This window comes from Artemia sp. Qi Xiang Cuo, chromosome 4 (genome assembly GCF_049724085.1).
Source record: "Artemia sp. Qi Xiang Cuo chromosome 4, ASM4972408v1, whole genome shotgun sequence".
Taxonomy (NCBI): domain Eukaryota; kingdom Metazoa; phylum Arthropoda; class Branchiopoda; order Anostraca; family Artemiidae; genus Artemia; species Artemia sp. Qi Xiang Cuo.
In genome coordinates, this window is record NC_142797.1 from 73,192,707 (window position 1) to 73,210,646 (window position 17,940).

General features: G+C 35.5%; 1 protein-coding gene across 1 annotated transcript in view; it reads right to left on the bottom strand.

Annotated features, from left to right (window-relative positions):
* Positions 1 to 17,940, bottom strand: part of LOC148953419 (carbonic anhydrase 2-like) — an 89,415-nt gene that overhangs the window by 42,038 nt on the left and 29,437 nt on the right. The window contains exons 2-4 of the mRNA XM_089087660.1: positions 17,728 to 17,778; positions 12,103 to 12,267; positions 1,213 to 1,351 (exon numbers count right to left, since the gene is read on the bottom strand). Coding sequence (XP_088943786.1) covers positions 1,213 to 1,351; positions 12,103 to 12,267; positions 17,728 to 17,778 — 355 coding nt within the window. The remainder of the gene's footprint in view (positions 1 to 1,212; positions 1,352 to 12,102; positions 12,268 to 17,727; positions 17,779 to 17,940) is intronic.

Consider the following 17,940-nt stretch of genomic DNA (forward strand, 5'->3'; position numbering starts at 1 on the left):
TATCAAATCCAATATATAAGGAAATTTTATTGTAGGGCTTTCAAGTCACTGTAAAAAATCAAGAAATTATTATCTTTTTCTAAATTAATAATCTTTTCTTTTGCAGAAATCATAACCTTTTTTATTAAATTAATAATCTTTTCTAAGAAGCATGATCACTGATCCGTGTTTATTTGTTTGTTTGTTGTGGTTTTTCCTCGCGATGATCTGATCGAACCAGTAGTGATAAACTATCAGGAGAAAGGTCGTTAGCAGGGACAATGAAAGTTGCTGTTTGACCTTTTTAAATAGCACAAAAGATTGTTCTCAGTCATTTTGTGTTAAAACAAACAACAAGTTTGCCCCAAAGAGCACCAAAGAGCCACCGATTAAGATTTCTGAGATAGCCGATTCAAAATTATTTTAAGTTGTTTTTTAAGCTTTCCAGCTCCACAGACAGCAATGCCACGCGTTGATGCTTTCGTTCCTTGAAGATATACTTAATTCATAAGAAACTAACTGTCGATGTAGATATTTAAATAAAAATACATTTAACTAATTATATTCATTTGTGGCTATTTTCGAGGAGAGGTGGTTGATTTTTGTTTTTTGGAAGGAGTGGTGCTTGAAACCTCCAAAATTGAACTTCTATGCCTAAATTTTCTAACCCCATGAGCCTTCATATAAATATAAAAGTTTATTTTCTTTGGGAGGGGGGGAATCATCCCTCTTGATTCCTGGGAATATCTTTGGATTAGGCTACGCCAGTACAATTGGTACTGGGGTGATAATGCTCCTTTCATTACAAGAGAAGTGAGGAGAGCCAGTTTTAAATTCCCCAAGTAAATGTCTCTAGAGAGGAGAGGGTCATATGTAAGTGCTACCATGATATTTAAAAAAAAAAATATTTAAAAAGAAGAGATCGAGGAGAGGGCAGCTCACCTCATATTCAGAATAATTTCTGCTCGGCTTAAGTTATAAGATAGCTCTTTGCTTACATGATTTTCAGTGGGTGATCAGTAATTTTCATTTTCTCTTTTTTCGCTTTTTTCTTTTTAGCATTTTTTTTCTTCTTTCTTCTTACATTAAAGGCTTGCGGGGGTATATGATAATGTATTTTGCTTTATTGTTTAGAAACATTGTTAAATATGTTAAATCTGTCAATCTATCTATTAATTAGACTTAAGTAGAGAAGTACGGTAATATAATAATTTTAAAAGTATTAAAATTTACCTTTTAAAATCTAATGCATGCTCCGATCCCTGTGTACCATTTGAACCCCAGTGAAAGTGAACCTGAGCAAGGCTGAATGTTGCATTTAAAGAATCCTCCGATACCTGAGGGAGTCTATCCCCCTCCATGGAAAAAACCGCTGAAAAATAAGAAGTAGCTTCAGTAACATCAAAAAGCAAGGTCTGACTCAAAGACTCAATTTACCACAGTGAGTGGGTTAGTTTTCCATCCTACCATTTCTGCCTGCCTATCCTTTTTTTCTATCTCTTCCTCAGTCTTTCTCTTCTCCCCCCCCTCTCTGTCCATTTGCTCAGTTTTTTATCTTCGAAATGTTGAAGGTATAATAATTTACTCTTAAAGTTTGCTAAACAGTTTTTTTTCTAATAACTTCTACAGACTCTACATGAGTCTTTTGATAAACTGAAAAAAAATCGTTTACTTGAAAATCCTAAAAAGAGCTCAAATTTTAATTTTCATATGTAAAAATTAGCATTTTATTAATTGATTTAAATTATCTCCATTTGACATTGATAGCTGTAATTAACGGGTCCTATCAGCACTCTACGCACGAGGGAGGGGGGTCTGAATGCCCAGGCCCCTCTCAAAATGCTAAATTTCTCAAGTTTTTGGAGACACCTCATTTAGACTATAAAAGATTTTTTTTTATTATTCCCTCTCTCATCGAAAAAAATTGATTTCTCGAATTGATTGAATTGATTCCTGGAAACTTTTAATTTAAATTATAATAATAACTTTTTTTTGTTATTCCCTCTCTCATCGAAAAAAATCTTCATTATTAAGCTCCCGAAAAAAAGTTCAAGATCACATTTTAGATTTTATGATATTACGAACCCTAGCCCGTAGTAACGGAAAATTTAAAAAAGTGTTTCAAAAATAATTGTCAAGCGAGGAATAATAGCCTTTAAACTTGATTCAGGAACGATAGCTTAATGTTTTATGACTTAATGATTACAAATCATAATTTAATGATTCGATTTATCATAATGATAGCTTTTGTTTTCAAAACTAAAATCGTAATAATTAAAAAAAAACAGCCTGAAACTCCACAAAATGGTATAAGATTAAACCAAAAACTTCACCGTTGGAAACACCATAGCTGAAAACCCTATACAAAAACAGAAGGGAAGATGATGATGTTTCTTTTTTTTGCTTCTTTTCTTTTAGTCAAAGCTTGTGGGGTGCTGAAGCATATTAGACCGATATTTAGGGATCCATCTGTAAATAAATTACTATATCTACGTGCTTTTTGTATGTAATAAAACGTAATATAACTTATAACAGAAACTAAAACTTTATTTACATGATGATATAATACACAAAAAATGCCATATATGGTATTAAGAAATTCGTGGTAACAAACTGTAAGTAAGGAGTGACTCTACACAATATTATAACTGAACCTTAAATCAATATTTTATAAAAAATAGTTTTAAGAAACCATGTTTTACAAATGGACTAAAAAGAAGTAAATAAATTTTTCCGTTTTAAAATACTTTTAATATACATACTCCAAAATTTTGAATAGTTTGAATGTTGTGAATTCTTTTACTCAAACTTGTAAAAATTTACTAAGAGCTTAAACGTGGTGCGTATTTTCAGTCAACTATATATTGATATCTAACTATTATTCATACAAACAGAATTTTTTGAAGGCTGTAGATGACAAATTCACAGTATTTTATTTAAGTAAAATGCAGACCACGGTTAAATTTTTAGGGAATTTTTACAAGTTCGAGTAAAAGAGTTCACAGCATTCACAATATTCAGAAAATTTTTGAGTCTCTGTCGTCTCTGATCGTACGTGAAAATCAATCAGTTCATGGCAAAGAACTGTAAGTAAGGAGTCACTGCACAATAGTATAAGCAAACCTTTAATAAATACTTTATAAAAAAAACTTTTAACAAATGGACTAAAAAGAGGAAAATAAATTTTTCAGTTTTAAAGAATACTTTTGATATACATACTCCAAAATTTTCTAAATAGTTTGAATGGTGTGAATTCTTTTACTCAAACTTGTAAAAATTTCCCAAAAGTTTAAAGGTGGTTCGCATTTTCAGTTAACTACCTATTGATATCAAACTATTTATCATACAAGCAGAATTTTATGAAGGCTGTAGATGACAAGTTCACAGTTTTTTATTTAAGTAAAATGCGCACCACGTTTAAATTCTTACGGAATGTTTTCAAGTTGGAGTAAAAAAGTTCACAACATTCACAATATTCAGAAAATTTTGAAGTCTTTGTCGTCTCTGCTCGTACGTGAAAATCAAACAGTTCGTGGTAAAGAATTGTAAGTAAGGAAAGACACGGCTCAATAGTAACCAAAATTCTAAAAAACGGATATTTTAATATCAATAGATACATCAAAAGAATCAGCTTACTATGCTGATTAGGTAAAAAAAAGTTTTTCAACTGAAAGCTAGGAGCAACATCTAAACTTAAAATGAATAGAAATTTTTACGCTTATGATTCGGTTCGCCCCCTAGTCAATACCTCACTCTTTACACTAAAGTTCAAATTTTGTTCCGATTCTTTAAGAATGACCCCTTAATCACAAAGGCCGCTAATTAGAATAAATAACTCTTATGAAATTACTAAAAAAAAAACTTTAGCGTAAAGAGCGAGGTATTGACTAGTGGGGCGAACCGAATCATATGCGGAATAATTTATGTTTGTTTTAAGTTTTGATATTGCTCCTTACTCTTAGTTGTAAATTGTTTATTTCATTTCTGGTCGTTTCTTTAATTAATGCTGAGAAATCGGCGTCCCCTTCATAGCAATGTCCCATCCCCCGTGAAAACTTCCTCCGTGGAAAGGTCCTCCCACGTAATCCCCGACCCCCCCCCCCCATTACCAGCAAAAATCCCCAGTGAAAACGTCTATATACTTCCCAATAACCAACATTATATGTAAACATTGGCCAAAGTTCATAACTTGCCCCTTCCCCCGGGAACTGTGGAGGATTAATCATCCTCAAAGACGTAGTTATTATATTTTTTGACCATGCTGAACAAAATGGCTATCTCAAAATTTTGATTGGGTGACTGTCGAAAAAAATGAGCGTGGGAGGGGGCATAGTTGCCCTCCATGTTTTTTGGTCACTTGAAAATGGTACTAGAACTATTAATTTCTATTCGAATAAGCCCTTCCGTGATATTCTAGGACCACTGGATCAATACAATCTCCCTGGGAAAAAAAACAAACCAAAAACAAACAAATAAACATACATTCGTGATCTTTCTTCTGGTAAAACAAAATACAAAATTCCACATTTTTGCAGATAAGAGCTTGATACTTCTACTGTAGGGTTCTCTGATGGTGTCGTTTTCATTAATATCCTATTACTTTTAGGGGTTTTTTCCCCTTTTTTCGAAAATAAGCCAAATTTTCTCAGGTGCGTATCTTTTGTTGGGTAAGACTAAAGTTGATGAAACTTATATATTTGAAATCAACATAAAAATTTGATTCTTTTGATGCATCTATTGGCATCAAAATTCCGTTTTTTAGAGTTTTGGTTACTATTGAGCCGGGTTGCTCCTTAAATACAGTTCGTTACCACGAACTGTTTGATTCCAAATATGGCTTCAAGTTTAATGTTACTCATCAAAAGTTACGAGCCTAAGAAAATTTGCCTGATTTTTTAATTAGGATGGAACACATCCTAAAATTCAAGGAATCTTAATGAAAATAACGCCATCGTTTTCACTGTAGCAGAAAACCCTATTCTAGAGGTTTCAAGCTCCTATCTGCAAAAATGTAGAATTTTGCTATTTTGGCCACAAGACAGATCACGGATGCATGTTTATGGGTTTTTTTTTGGTTTTTTTTCCTGGGCTGATCGTTTTGAAATAATGGTCCTAGAAGGTCGGGAGAGGGTGCATTCGAACTAAAATTGAAAGTTCTTGTATCATTTTTAAATGACCAAAAAAAATTGGCGGGCACCTGGGCCACCTCCCAGCCCATATTTCCCCCAATGTTATCTGATAAAAATTTTTGAGATAGCTGTTTTATTCAGTATAGTCGAAAGATCAAATAACTATGTTTTTGATGTAAAAAAAACCCCAGAGTCCGTGGGGAGAGGCCTGTAAGTTATGAAATTAGCCCATTGTTTACGTATAGTATTTTTTAATCGGAAGTATACACACATTTTTTTTTGGGGGGGGGGGGGGTGGTTGTGGATTTCTATAGGGAAAATGTTCCTTGGGTAGGAAAATTTCGGGGAGGGGGGGGAATTTTCCATGGGAAATTTTATACGGGGGGGGGGTTGACAGAATTACTATACCAAATTCTGTTTAATTATCTTACATTCTCTTTGCCAAATTTTTCATGTGAAGATGTTCCAGGGGAATTATCTGGGGGCTATTTTCCGCGTGTTTTGATTTCCGAGAAATAATTTCTATCGAAGGGGGTATTTCTGGAGTGATCGATAAACCAATTAGAGACTAAAGTCTTATTTAAACGAAAGAATGCTAAGGAAAATTTTCAGGCTAAGTCGTCAGCAAGCAATTTTTCTGGGAAGGGGAAATCTCAGCGAAGATGGAACTGTCTGGAGGAAGTTTGAGGGGGAGGGTGGGTACACTTTACGTTAGGTTACATTTCCACCGAGACATTTTCCGTTAGGGGGAGGTGTATATTTCATAGAGGATAAGCCAAATTTACTGGCATTATTTTAAAAACCAGTGGATATCATTTCATGTATGAAGGGTTGCCCCCTCTTCAATACCTTGCTCTTTAGGCGAAAGTGTGTATTCTTTGTCTCAAGTTCTTAAGAATCGCTACTGAAACTCAGGGGTCATTTACTTAGGATAGGAATCTTTTTTAAAAGTGCTAACAGCTTTAGCATAAAAAGTAAGGTATTGAGGAGGGGGTAACCCTTCATGTGCGGAATAAATCTGCCAAAATTATGATCCACATTTCGTTTTAATTTTTCACGTACGGTAAGCCAAATTCTAACATGCATTAGTTGAAAAATGTTCAGAAATTAAATAAAAAACAAGTTTTTATTACTGAAACTATGCAGTGACATTAAAATTAAAACGAACAGAAACTATTCCGTATATGAATGGGGCTGTTCCCTCCTAAACGCCTCACTCTTTACGCTAAAGATTGATTCTTTGTCACAACTTTTCAAAAGTGACTCTGTCAAAATTTGATTACACAATCATCCTAATTTTTTAGATATTTGTGGCTATATCAAGGCCGTGTCCAGGGAGGGTTTTAGGAGTTGAACCCCCCTCCTAGAAATGTTTGTCCGACTCGTAAAAACGTTATAAAAATACATGTAAATAAATTTTTTTTGGGTTTTTTTTAAGTTTTTTTTGGGTGGTGATGGTCCTCTCTTTGAAAAAATTGTTCGACCCGTAAAAACAGGTCGAAAAGTTTTAGTTTTTGTTTTAAAAGATAAAGTTTTGACAAAGAGTCAAACTTTAGCGTATAGAGCGAGGCGTTGAGGAGGGGACAGCTCCTTTCATATACGGAATAATTTCTGTTCGTTTTAAGTTTTAATGTCACTCCTTACTTTCAGTTAAAGAAAACTTGTTTTTTTTTAATTCTATAACTGAAACGTTAGTTAATGTTCCCGGTTTTTAGTTCATGTGTAAGAACCGCCAGAATAATAAGCAAGGAGGACTTGGACTTTTTGTCAAGTCATCACTACCTGTGAAAATTATTAGCGATGTGAAACATTTGAACGTGGAGATACTGTTTGAAATATTAGCGGTAGGAATTGAGGTTAACCATGAGCCAATAGTTTGTTGTATGTTATTGTCCTCCAATCGGAAGCGCAAAAAGGTATACTGAAATTTTACAAGAATGTCTTGATGTTTTTTCGACGTAGCATCGGAAATGCTGTCTACTTTTTTAGCCGCGGGATGTCTCCCTGCATATCGTATACCGACTAGAGCTATCGAAAATTCTCAGTCTCTTATTGACAATATTTGTACAAATGTTCAAGTTCGAGCATGTAAGGTCGTCGTAGACGACACATCGGATCATTTTATGTTGGTGTGTCATCTAATTATCGGTATTACGCCAACTATTACCAGGCAACAGTGAAAAGCAAGAGTCATAAATACCGCTAAGCTAAAGGAGATGCTGAAGGATGCCGATTTTTTACCCTGTTAGGAGTTCGAAGACCCGATGAGGCTGCGAGGAGGTTTTTAGAAATCTTTAAAAATGCACTTGACGAGACGTGCCCTTTCTGTTGGATTACAAACAGAAGACAAACAGACTACTAAACCTTGTATTACATCAAGTATACTCAAGTCTATGAATGTAAAGAATAAGCTGTATCGGCAATACTTATCAAATTCGACTGAAGAAAATAAGCGAAATTTTAAAAATTATAAAAATACATTAACAAAATTAATTCGTGCATCGAAGCAGAGTTATTACAAAGAAACATTCCTGGAGGCGGAAGGGTTGCCGAGAAACACACAGAAATTGATTAATGATTGTCTGAATTGGACGAAACAAAATGAAATCCCCGAAGAAATGAGGCAACAGATGGGACAACTGTGAAAGGGAAAAAAAGTGATTGCGCTACTTAACCTCAACTTTGCTTCTATCGGTGAAATGACTTCCGCACCAAAAGGTGTATTGCAGTCAGCTGTAGATGCTGATTTCAAGAAGTATTTACCTCCGCCGAATGACCTATCAATGTTTGTTCCTCCTGTATTGGCTTCAGAATTATTGGCAATTTCCAGGCTTTTGAAAAACGGAAAGTCGGAAGGGCCAGATGGATGTAGCAAAAATTTACTGAAGACGATTATCCCGGAAACTGCGGAGTGCTTAGCTCATATTATTAACCTTTGTTTTAAGTACGGCAAATTCCCTGATTGCTTTAAAGCTACTAGAATAGTTGCGTTACACAAGGGAGGCGATCCAAAAGATCCAAATAATTATCGTCCAATTTCGATTTTATCGATTTTTTCTATACTTATTGAACGCTGTTTATATAATCGTCTGGTCTCGTCTCTAGGGAAGATTGATTTCTTTCTCAAGTCTCAATTTGGTTTCAGGAGAAACCATTCTGCCCAACATGTAGTTTCAGTTGTCACTCAGTTTATTCATGACGATTTAGATAAAGGTGATATTCCAGCAACTGTGTTTTTTTACATCAAAAAAGCATTCGACACGATTTCCCATCATATTTTGGAACATAAAACTGCATCATTATGGGATAAGAGGGCCAGCCTGCTCTTTAAATATGTCGTACTTACATGACCAGGCACAATTCGTTGCCGACGGTGACTCCACATCAAGAACAGTGCAGCAGTCAAACAACGTTGGGCTCCCTCAAGGATCTGTACTTGACCCCTTGCTTTTCTTGATTTATATTAATGACTTGGGTGATTCGTCAAAGGATCTCGGACTGACTATGTTATTTGCTGATCATCCGGGGTGTAGTGTCTCTGGGACCAATGATCTGATATTTCGGCAAAATGTATGTCAGTCAATTGACAGAATTCTGTTGTGGTTTAAGAATAATTGTCTGACAGTAAATTCTAAGAAGACAAAATTTATTATTTACTCTCGGACGTCAACCTCTTTTCCTGGACTCCAGTCAGTTGAGGCTTCAAACAACGTGCGTATTGGCTTTGTACGTCACTTAGGAATTATCACTGAGGAAAACCTGTCATTCAAGCACCATATTAGCCATCTTCAGTTGAAATTAAGAAGAAATGTTGGAACGATGCGTCATCTGAAGTTTATTTTACCTTATAATGAATTGAGGTCCATCTATTTTAGCTTAATACATTCTTACCTTATTATTGCCCACTCGTTTATTCCAATACATCTAGGAGCCACCTATTGCCACTCCAGAGACAACAGAATAAAGAATTACGAGTACTGTAAGAATAGGTTCCATCTCCTTTTTGTTACCAAACAAATCAAATACTCAGAATGTGTATGTTACATTGAATATCCTTCCAGTTAACCAGTTTGTTATTTTTCAGTCAGTTCTAATTATTCTTCAGTATCGTAAGAAGGCATTGCCTGCGTATTTTTATGAATCTGAGCTGGTACAGGTATTGGATGAGGTCGATTTATGTCGACAGTCCAGGAGGCGGTGGATGGTCCGTCAGCCACTGATTAAATCCGAGAGTTCGCGTTTTTCACTAAGATATAGTTTAGTTACAGTATGGAATAAGTTTGATGAAAATTGTAATCCATCTCTTCCCCTATCAACACTAAAAAAAAATAAAAAATTAAGGAATGCTTAATGAAGATATAATTTGTTAATATGTATGTGTATGTGTACATATATGTATGTGTATATTGGTTTACGTGTGTTTATGTGCTTGTACATACATCTCTAAGCCTCATTTTGTATGGCGTGTTTGGGCAGGAGTTGGTCCCATTTCCCCTGTTGATGAGTTGAATAAAGTTAGTATATTTTTTGGAATTTTTATTTGATTTTTTTTGCAGGTTGAGGAGTCTGGAAAGGAGAGTTACCTATTGTTTTGTATTTTATTTTTAATTGTAGTTTGAAATAGAAAATTGAAGAGGTTGGTTTAAATCTCTATAAATGGAACATTAGTAGATGTAAAATTAATTCAAATTTATGTGTTTTTTTTTTTGTTCCCAACTCTGTCGAGTTATCTCTCTGTCGGGAATTTAGCATGTTGTGTAAATATGGTATTAGCGATAAAACCTTGAACCTAAAACCTTGAACCTTCAGTTGAAAAAACTTGTTTGTTTTTTTTATTATCTAATAAAACAGTTCGTGGTAACGAACTGTAAGTAAGGAGCGACCCGGCTCAATGGTAAACAAAACTCTAAAAAACGGGATTTTGGTACCAATAGATACATCAAAAGAATCAGATTTTAATTCTGATTTCAAATATATAAGTTTCAGCAAGATTAATCTTACCGATCAAAAGTTACGCGCCTGAGAAAATTTGGCTGATTTTCGAAAAAAGGGGGAAACACCCCCTAAAAGTTATAGAACCTTAATGAAATTCACACCATCATATTCAGGGTATCAGAAAACCCTACTGTAGAGGTTTCAAGCTCCTATCTACAAAAATGTGGAATTTTGCATTTTTTGCCAGAAGAAAGATCACGGGTGTGTGTTTATTTGTTTGTTTTTTTTGTTTTTTTTTCCCAGGGGTAATCGTATTGACTCAGTGGTACTAGAATATCGTAAGAGGGCTGATTGAAATGGAAATTAAAAGTTCTAGTGCTCTTTTCAAGTGACCAAAAAAATGGAGGGCAACTAGGCCCCCTCCCATGCTCATTTTTTTTTCAAAGTCACCCAATTGAAATTTTGAGATAGCCATTTTGCATAGTCGAAAATCTAATAAATATGTCTTTTACGATGACTTAATTCCCCACAGTTCCCAAAGGAAGGGCTGCAAGTTATGAACTTTGCCCATTGCCTACATATTGTATTGGTTATTGGGAAATATTCAGACATTTTCAGGAAGAATTTTTTTCTGGTGGGGGGGGGTCTGGAGGAGGGGGTTGCTTGGGAGAATCTTTCCGTGGAGGATGTTTCTTTGGGGTAAGGGACATTTCTATGAAGGGGGCACCGGATTTCCAAGCATTATTTAAAAAACGATCAGAAATTAAATTAAAAAAAACAAGTTTTTTCAACTGAAAGTAAGAAGCAACATTAGAACTTAAAATGAACGGAAATTATTACGCATATGAGGGGGTTCTCCCCATAGTCAATACCTCGCTCTTTACGCTACAGTTTTTTTTAGTGCTTTCAAAAGAGCTATCTATTCTAATTAAACGGCCTTTGTGATTCAGGGGTTTGTGAATTAAAATTTTTTTTAACTTTTAACTTAAAGAGCGTGGTATTGACTAAGGGGAGAACCCCATCATATACGAAATAACATATACGTAATAAAAAAAACAATAAAAAAAACAAGCGATACGGCTCAATAGTAATCGAAACTTTTAAAAACGGAACTTTAATGTCAATAAATGTATCAACAGAATGGGCTTATAATGCTGATTCTAGATATATGAATTTTATTAAGTTTAGTATTACTCATCAAAGGCTACGAGCCTGAGGAAATTTACCTGATTTTTTAAAGAGGGGGGGGGGAAATCCCCTAAAAGTGAAAAAATTTTAATGAAAATCACACCGTTAGATTCAGCGTATCAGAAAACCCTATAACATAGGTTTCAAGCTCATATCTGCAAAAATCTACAACTTTGTATTTTTTGCTAGAAGAAAAATATACGAATATAGAAGTTCGTTACGTAAGTTAATTTGTAAATTACGTCAGAACCAAATTTAGAGACAGCCATTTTGCAAAAGAAAAGTAAAATTTTTATGCAAATTTTGTTTACTTATTCAATGACGGCGAGCCAAAATAAAAGCTGCATTAACTAAAAAACGATCAGAAATTAAATAAAAAAAACAAGTTTTTTAAACTGAAAGTAAGGAGCGACATTAAAACTTAAAACGAACAGAAATGATTCCGCATATGAAAGGGGCTTTCCCCTCCTCAACGCCTCGCTCTTTACGCTAAAGTTTGACTCTGTCTCACAACTTTATTTTTTAAAACGATAAAAAACTTTAGCGTAAAGAGCGAAGCGTTGAGGAGGGGACAGCCCCTTTAATATATGGAATAATTTCTGTTCGTTTTAAGTTTTAATGTCGCTCCTTACTTTCAGTAACTTGTTTTTTTATTTAATTACTTTAAAGAGTGACTTGGGACATATCAAAAGGGACCATAGCTTACTTTCAGTTATACAGAGATTTTTGTCTATATTTTAATAAAAATAATAAATATGATACAAATTATTATTATAAATACATTAAAGGCCAATTTTTAAGGTCATAAATTAACTTGATTAATTTTAAATTCAGTTGAAAGGAAAAAGGATAAAACAAAATAGATATACACCTGTGTGCCCAATATTGACCAACATGAGTTTTTTCGGTGGTGAATCACCATTTACAATATACATGGGTCCATATTGGGCAGCTATTGCTGAAGAAGTGGCAATGTTTATTGGTGATTGCTCTGAGCCACCACAAGTAGGCTCTATTTCGTTCCAGCTAGCTGGACCTGAAAAATGTATTGTTATACAAATGACCTATTAGAAGTCATTACACAAGCTTTTCTTAAAAGCCCTTTTCCTTTGACGTAAGGCTCTTTTCATTCAAGTGAACCCTTACTGTAAAATGTTAAGGCAAAAAAACAACAAAAAACTAACAGCAGAACTGTATTGGAGGGCTAGAAAAATACATCAAAAATTTAAACAAAACATTTGAATTTTCCCAATTTTTTCGGGACTTTCGGCTTTCTTTCTAAACTTTTCCTTCAGTGCATATTTTTTTAGTAACTGTAAGGTCTATTGGTTTCGAACTTTGCTTTCGATTTAAACACTATTAAGCTAACCCATTTTGGTAACAACATGGTTTTTCGCACTCGACGATGCTCTTCTATCAACACGAGTCGAAATCTGGCACAGACGATCTAAAGCCTTTTACCTCTGACTCATTATATATTCATGCTTACAAACACTATGCTACTACATGGAGGCATCCCGCAACAGATAACCTCGCTTGGAAGAGGTTTTTCAGCCAAAAACGCCCAACAAAACAAAAGAAATCCAGATTTGTTACCCATTCATCAGAATATAGTGCAACTGCTGACCGTTTACTAGGCTATAATTTCCTCGAGCAGCGCCACTCCTCAAGGTCACCCTACAGCGATGTCAGCGCTCACAGTTTTGGATAGGAAAACTCGTGAAAGGTCCACCTTGATGCCACTAAGAGGCCGCGCAAGCAGGAATTCCCTATCGAGGATGATGATTAAGAAAGAAAGTTATGACGGAGTGGAGACCAAAACAATCTCTGAACACCGGAACAGCTCCAACTTTTTATACCCAGCTTATTCTCGTCAGGGCATTTTTTAGAGTTAAAAAATTCCTTTAAATTTAAAAAAATTAGTTATCATAGGCAGCGCATTAGCACTGCCTAAGTAAAGAACAATGTTGGCACAATGTATTATTATTCTTATTTTTTTGGTTTCTTGGTTTCTTGGTTTTAGACCAGGGCACTTTGTATCGAAGGAATTGTCGTAGAAACTTTGAAAAGGGCTCATTCGACTGGAAATTGGAAGGGCTTGTGCCATTTTTAACAAGCGAAAGTGATTGAATGACACCTAACACCCCTTCCGCGCCCACCATTTCCCCAAACACATCCAATCAAAATTTTGAGATAGCCATTTTGTTCAACGTAGTTGAAAGATTTGTAATTTATGTCTTTGAGTTGGACACTCCCCCCACAGCCATCTGAGCAAGGGTTGTAAGTTATGCCCTGGGGGCATGTAAGGTTTTGTCCTGGGGGCATGTAAGGTCAGTCCTTAGGGCAGGGGTTGTACGTTATGCCCTGGGGGCATATAAGATTTTCATAGAGAGCTTTGTCGTAACAACTTCAAAAAGGGCCCATTCAATTGGCAATTGAAAGGGCTAGTGCCCTTTTTAATAGTAGAAAGTGATTGGAGGGCAACTAACCCCCTTCTCACGCCCACCATTTCCCCAAACAAATCCAATCAAAATTCTGAGATAGCCATTTTATTCAACGTAGTTCTGGAAATTATGTCTGTGAGGATGACAAACCCCTTATACCCCTCAGGGCAAGGGTTGTAAGTCATGCCCTGGGGGCATATAAGGTTTCTTATAGATAGCGTTCTCGTAGAAACTTTAAAAATGGCTCATTCAATTGGAAATTGAAAGGGCTAGTGCCCTTTTAATAGTTGAAAGTAATTGGAGGGCAACTAGTCTCCCTCCACCATTTCCCCAAACACAACCAATCAGAATTTTTGAGTTAGCCATTGTGTTCAACGTAGTTGAAAGTTCTGGAAATTAGGTCTTTGGGGATGAAAACACGCCCACAGCCCTCAGGGTAAGGGTTGTAAGTTATGCCTTGGGGGCATATCAGGTTATTGTAGAAAGGGTGGTCATAGAAACTACAAAAAGGGCTCATTCGATTGGAAATCGAAAGAGCTAGTGCACTTTTTAATTGTAGAAAGACATTGGAGGGCAACTAACCCCCCTCTCACAACCACCATTTCCCCAAACACATCCTATCAAAATTTTGAGATAGCCATTTTATTCAACGTTGTTGAAGGGTCCAGAAATTATGTCTTTAAGGATGAACCCCCCTCCCACAGCCCTCAGGGCAAGGTTTTTAAATCATTTCCTGGGGGCATATAAGGTTCTTATAGAAAATGTTGTCGTAGAAACTTCAAAAAAGATTCAATCGATTGGAAATTGAAAGGGATAGTGCCCTTTTTAACAGTAAAAAGTGATTGGAGGGCAACTAGCCCCCCTCTCATGCACACCATTTCCCCAAACACATTCAATCAAAATTTTGAGATAGCCATTTTGTTCAACGTAGTTGAAAGTTCTTGAAATTATGTTTGTGAGGATGACAACCCCCAACAGGTAACTCTTGCCCTCAGGGCAAACTCTTGACAACCCTTGCCCTCAGGGCAAGGGTTGTAAATTATACCCTTGGGGTATATAAGATTCTTATAGAAAGGGTTGCCTTAGAAATTTAAAGAGCTAGTGCCCTTTGTAATATTAAAAAGTGATTGAAGGGCAACTTACCCCTCTCTTACGCCCATCGTTTCCCCAAACACATTTTGAGATAGTCAATTTTTTCAACGTAGTTAAAGTTCTGGAAATTAGGTCTTTGAGGATAAACCCCCCCCCCCACAGCCCTCAGGGTAAGGTTTTTAAGTTATGGCCTGGGGGCATATAAAATTTTTATAGAAACCGTTGTCGTAGAAATTTCAAATAGGGAATTGATAGGTTTTATGCCCTTATTAATAGTCAAAAGCGATCAGAGGGTGAATGCCCCACCCCCCACCCCACGTCCATCATTTCCCCAAACACTTCATGTCATCATTTTGTTATAGCCATTTTGTTGAACGTAGTTGAATGGTCTGGAAATTATGTCTCTGAGAATAACAACCCCCTCCCCAGCCGTCAGGGATAATGTTGTAATTTATGCCCTGGAGGCATATAAGGTTCTTATAGAAAAGATTGTCGCAAAAACTTCAAAAAGGGCTCATTCGATTGGAAATTAAGAGGGCTATTGTCCTTTTTAATAGTCGAAAGTAATCGGAGGGATAATCCCCCCAAACGCCCATCATTTCCCCAAGGGCTCATTTGATCAGAGATTGAGGGGAATAGTGCCTTTCTTATTAGTCAAAAGTAGTAAGAGGGCAAAATCCCCCTTCCCCCCACGCCAATTATTTTCCCAAGGACTTCCAATCAAAATTTTGAGATAGCTATTTTGTTCATCGTATTTGAAAGGCCTTGGAATTATGTTTTTGAGGATAACAAATCCCCCCAGCCCTCAGGGCAAGGTTTGTATGTTATGCCATGGGGGCATATAAGGTTTTTATAGAAAGCATTTATATAAACTTCGAAGAGGGTTCGTTGGATTGGTATTCAGGCGCTCTAGTGCTCTTTTTACGAGCCAAAATGATCGGAGGGTAGCTACCCCCCCCCAACACACACACGTCGTATTGTCCCGAAATTCATCTAATAGAAATTTTGAGATAGCCATTCTATTGAAAATAGTCTAAATCATAGGATCCTCCACCTATTAGCTACTGGTAGTAACCAAACTGTCATATTCTTGTAAAAGTCTCTCACCTCCCTTCACACTCCCTTTTTTATTTTTTTTTTTTTTTTTAAGCCGCCATATAATATTCTACAAGATCCGTGTCTGCTTTAAATTGAAAAAAATAACTAACTTTTTGGCATTTCTGCTTTCAATAAAACAATTTAAGATATTATCATTTAACTATAGTACTTCCCTAACCCCCCCCCCTCTGGATACCACCTTGATTGGATACCGTCTCTGCTTCAAGTTAAAAAAATAACTAACTTCTTGGCATCCCTGATTTAAAAATAAATAAATTTGAGATATTATCATTTAAAAATAATACCTCCCTAACCCTCCTTCTCAGGATTCCACCTTGATAGAATACCTTCTCTACTTTAAATTTAGAAAAAATTAACTTTTTTGCATCCCTGCTTTCATTAAAAAAATTCAAGGTACTATCCCTTAAATATAATAACTTCATATCCCCCCCCCCCTTTGGATACCATCTTTATAGAATACCGTCTCTACTTTAAATTAAAAAAGAAATAACTTGTTGGCATCTCTGCTTTCAATAAAAAAATCAAGGTATTCTCATTTAAATATCATAGCTCTCTACCCCCCCCTCCCCCTCTGGATACCACCTCGATGGGATACCGTCTCTGCTTTAAATTAAAAAAAAATATTTAAATTTAAAATGCATTCGAAATGATTTAATCTCATTTCATAAAGACGATACTTTTTTTTGTCAACGTATGAAGAACTGTGTATATTGCAATTGTATCCGTCTTGTTTTTATGCAAAGTAACAAAAGAGACGAAAATTAACGAAAAAGAGAGTAGTGAAGAATTATGGTATGCAAAGTAATGTTTGGCAGGGAAAATCACTGGTGATAAGTCGCTAGGGATGGCACCGTGATTGGGAGATTTTCGGGGAACCAAATTTATTTTCGGGGTGATGCATAGGATTTCGGGAAAATGCATGAAAATTCGGGGATAGTTCAAGCACTGCTTGATTTATAATAATGAAAATCGAAATACTAAACCACACGAGAAAAAAAAAGCTCCGACTTTGCGGTTGAGGCAATAAAGAATTGCCGTAAAATTAATTCAAAGTCAGCCGAACGTCGCCGCCTCTGTTAGTGACACAGCGACACTTCGGTGGCGGTCAACTGGGCCTCCTGTTGGTGGCGTTTGGTCGATCCACCTGTGCGGTGCCGGGTTCCACTGACAATGCACATTTTTTCAGTAAATTCATTTGAATTTTTTCAGTAAAGTACAAATTATATTCTGGTTTTAGAAAGCATAGGGCTTAGAATCCAACTAAAATTATTTTCTGCTCGTTTCGAGTTTGACTTACTTTAATTTCTGTTTGTTTTGGGTTTCATTTATTTATTGATACCTATTTGTGGTAGTTGTATGCTTGGTAGATCATTTGATTCTATTTTTGTTCATTTTTGGTTTAATAGGGTTCTTTATCTTTTTTTGAAAAACTTATTTTTTGCCAAAAGTTTTTTTGTTTAATCCTCCTAAAACAAAGAATAATCAAATGATGTTTCAAAATACAGTAAAAAGTATTATCACGAAAAGATGTATTTTATTTAAAAATAGTTATTATAACTGTTTCTAAATAAATTTATCACACAAGTCAAATTTCTTTCTTCTATCAATAAAAAATACCAACAAGTAAGTTATCCCTGTCGTAAATCAATGATATCGGTCAATTGGGTAAGTAATGGAATGCGATTAAAAGTGTAGCAACATACGAGATGGACAATCCAAAAGGTCAATAAATCAAAATCAATAGGCCACCAAACGAAAATGAACATAAAATATTCATAATACAAATAAAAGACTTAGACGCTTATAAGGCCAGAAAAAAAACTGTGTTCTCCTCTGCTTACCATTTACTCCCTCATAATCCCATTGCAAATTATGGTTACCACCAAATATACCTGCAAAAAAAATTTATAAAATTAGAAGTAGAAGGCCAATTCCATATTCTTTTTTTTTATAGCATTAACACTACTTGACAACAATTACAACCGCATTTCTTAAGGATTAATACCAAAGTAGGAAATCCCTATAAGTGGAAAACAACACAAGAATAGTACCAT